Here is a 2,500-nt window from a genome sequence, read left to right as displayed (position 1 = left end):
ATATATATATATATATATATATATATATATATATATATTCAAGGCCGTAAATTCCCATGAGAAGCAAAACCTCATCCCCTCACCCTCCCCTCAGATACCCTCCTCACTCCACCTCCTACTTCCCCTTCCTCCCCCTCTACCTTCTCCTCCTCCCTCCTCCCTCCCTCCCTCCCTCCCTCCCCCTTCCTCAACCCTCTGGGCATTATTAGGGTGTTTTTCTTCATTTGTAACCTCTGACCACAACAGCTCCAAATGAAGATGGATTTGCACAGAGTTTTTTTTTATTTATTTTTTATTTTTATTTTTGTTTTTTAGGGGTAATGAATCGTCGAGTTGTTTTTTTTTTTTTTTTTTCGTTTTAAGTGGCACTGGTTTCTGATAGTTGCGGTTAAGAGAAGTTTATGACTGTGTGAATTATGTCTGCTGTATGAACTGAGTATAATCAGTGTGTATCTATTTTGAATTTTTTTTTTTAACAAACTTCAATTTATTTATCATTTTTTTTTTTTCAAGACTCTTCAATTTGTTATTTTTTTCAAGACACTTGAATTTTTTTTTTTTTTTTTTTTTTTTGGTTAAGACACACTTCAATTTATTTTTTTTTCAAGACAGTTCAATTTATTATTTTCTTTCAAGACACACTGCAATCTATTATTTTTTTTTTTTTGTTCAAGACACTTCAATTTATTATGTTTTTTTTCAAGACACTTCAATTTGTTAATTTATTTCTTGATTTTTATATAAATTCATTTATCTCTTTATTTATATGTTTATTTATATATCTATGTATTTATATTTTTATTTATTTTTATATTTACTTTTCATTTTTATTGTTTTACTCTTATTAATTTATTTACTTATCTTTATTTATTTATCTATTTATTCATACTTTCCTTGCCTTATAATGTACCACTTTCCTCTCTCTCTCTCTCTCTCTCTCTCTCTCTCTCTCTCTCTCTCTCTCTCTCTCTCTCTCATGTACGCTCAATAGCAGCAAATCGTTGGCATATAAACTCTCTCTCTCTCTCTCTCTCTCTCTCTCTCTCTCTCTCTCTCTCTCTCTCTCTCTCTCTCTCCCTTCTATGTACACTGTCAATAGCTGCAAATAGTTGGCATACAAACTCTCTCTCTCTCTAAATCACATGCCGTCCCAACAACCCATTACGATCGAGGTTATAATAAGATTATAACCAAGGTTATAATAGCAATATTAAAAAGGTTATAAACCTCCTTGAGAAAAACTGAATGACATAATAACTAAAAATTTCGATGCGGATATAATTCCGGAAACTTCGAACCGTTGCAGAGGTCGGAAATTACAGGAAGGAAACTCGGTAGTTGCTTTAGAAAAAAATATATCGTAATTATCGTCATTTCAGACGTCTACGATACCGGGTTACGATGTTTTGACTGTCATTATTGAGGATTGAGGGTGATAGTTGAGTATTTTGAAATCCTGATGTTTTTAAGTAGTTCTTTAAGAAAGATTGGGTGGGTTTTGTGATTGGTAGTCAAATCAGAATCTCCAAAGACTTTATGATTAGTTTAATCATAACTCCTTCTTCTTCTTCTTCTTCTTCTTCTTCTTCTTCTTCTTCTTCTTCTTCTTCTTCTACCCTTTATTATTCATCTGAAATGCTGATATGGGGTTGGGCTGATGAACCTTGTTTGATATAAGATCAGTACCTACTCGCGATGGATGAATTATTATTTTTAAATCCCTTCTTTCCCCTCCTCCTCCTCCTCCTCCTCCTCCTCCTCCTCCTCCTCCTCCTCCTCCTCCTCCTCTCTCCTCCTCCTCCTCCTCCTCCTCCTCCTCCTCCTCCTCCTCCTCCTCCTCCTCCTCCTCCTCCTCCTCCTCCTCCTCCTTCTTCTTCTTCTCCTACCCTTTATTATTCAGGCACTTCTACAGATGCTCTATTTTGCAAAGCCTCGTCTGAAAAGCTGACACTGAACTGGGTTGAAGATTTTAGCTCGATTTATCAACAGTATCTCTGCGTGAAAGATAGTTTACACTTTTAAGTCCCATCTGTCTTCTTCTTCTTCTTCTTCTTCTTCTTCTTCTTCTTCTTCTTCTTCTTCTTCTTCTTCTTCTTTCGTCCTCTTCGCCGCGTGGGAAGGGAGAATGTTATAATGGGATGTGAGGGAAATCACAAGAATTCGTATCGAGTAGTCGAGGACGCCCCAGGGATTTTCCGAGATCTGAAAAACATTTTCCTGAAAACATGGACTCTTAAAAATCAGAATGAGTCACAGTTCCGTCATTGTTATTATTTTTGTTTTTTGTTCTTGGGGCTTATGTTTTTGTTTTTTTTTTTGTTTTCGTTGTTTTGTATGAATGACTTATTTTCAAGTATTTCCTTGTTTAAATTATTTCGAAGTTGTTTGACGAGGTTTAAATTGCTTATATAAAGATAAATATCTATGTGTATATATATATGTGTGTGTGTGTGTATGTGTGTGTATGTATATATATATATATATATATATATATATATAT

At 34.6% G+C, this 2,500-nt stretch overlaps 1 protein-coding gene across 1 annotated transcript in view; it reads right to left on the bottom strand.

Annotated features, from left to right (window-relative positions):
* Positions 1-2,010: 2,010 nt before the first annotated feature.
* The window catches only part of LOC136839920 (uncharacterized), a 4,981-nt gene continuing 4,491 nt past the window's right edge, over positions 2,011-2,500 (bottom strand). Inside the window, exon 2 of the mRNA XM_067106197.1 lies at positions 2,011-2,217. Within this exon, the coding sequence (XP_066962298.1) occupies positions 2,011-2,217 (207 nt within the window). The remainder of the gene's footprint in view (positions 2,218-2,500) is intronic.

Source organism: Macrobrachium rosenbergii, chromosome 7 (genome assembly GCF_040412425.1).
Source record: "Macrobrachium rosenbergii isolate ZJJX-2024 chromosome 7, ASM4041242v1, whole genome shotgun sequence".
Lineage (NCBI taxonomy): Eukaryota > Metazoa > Arthropoda > Malacostraca > Decapoda > Palaemonidae > Macrobrachium > Macrobrachium rosenbergii.
This window is presented reverse-complemented; position numbering and strand designations above follow the sequence as displayed.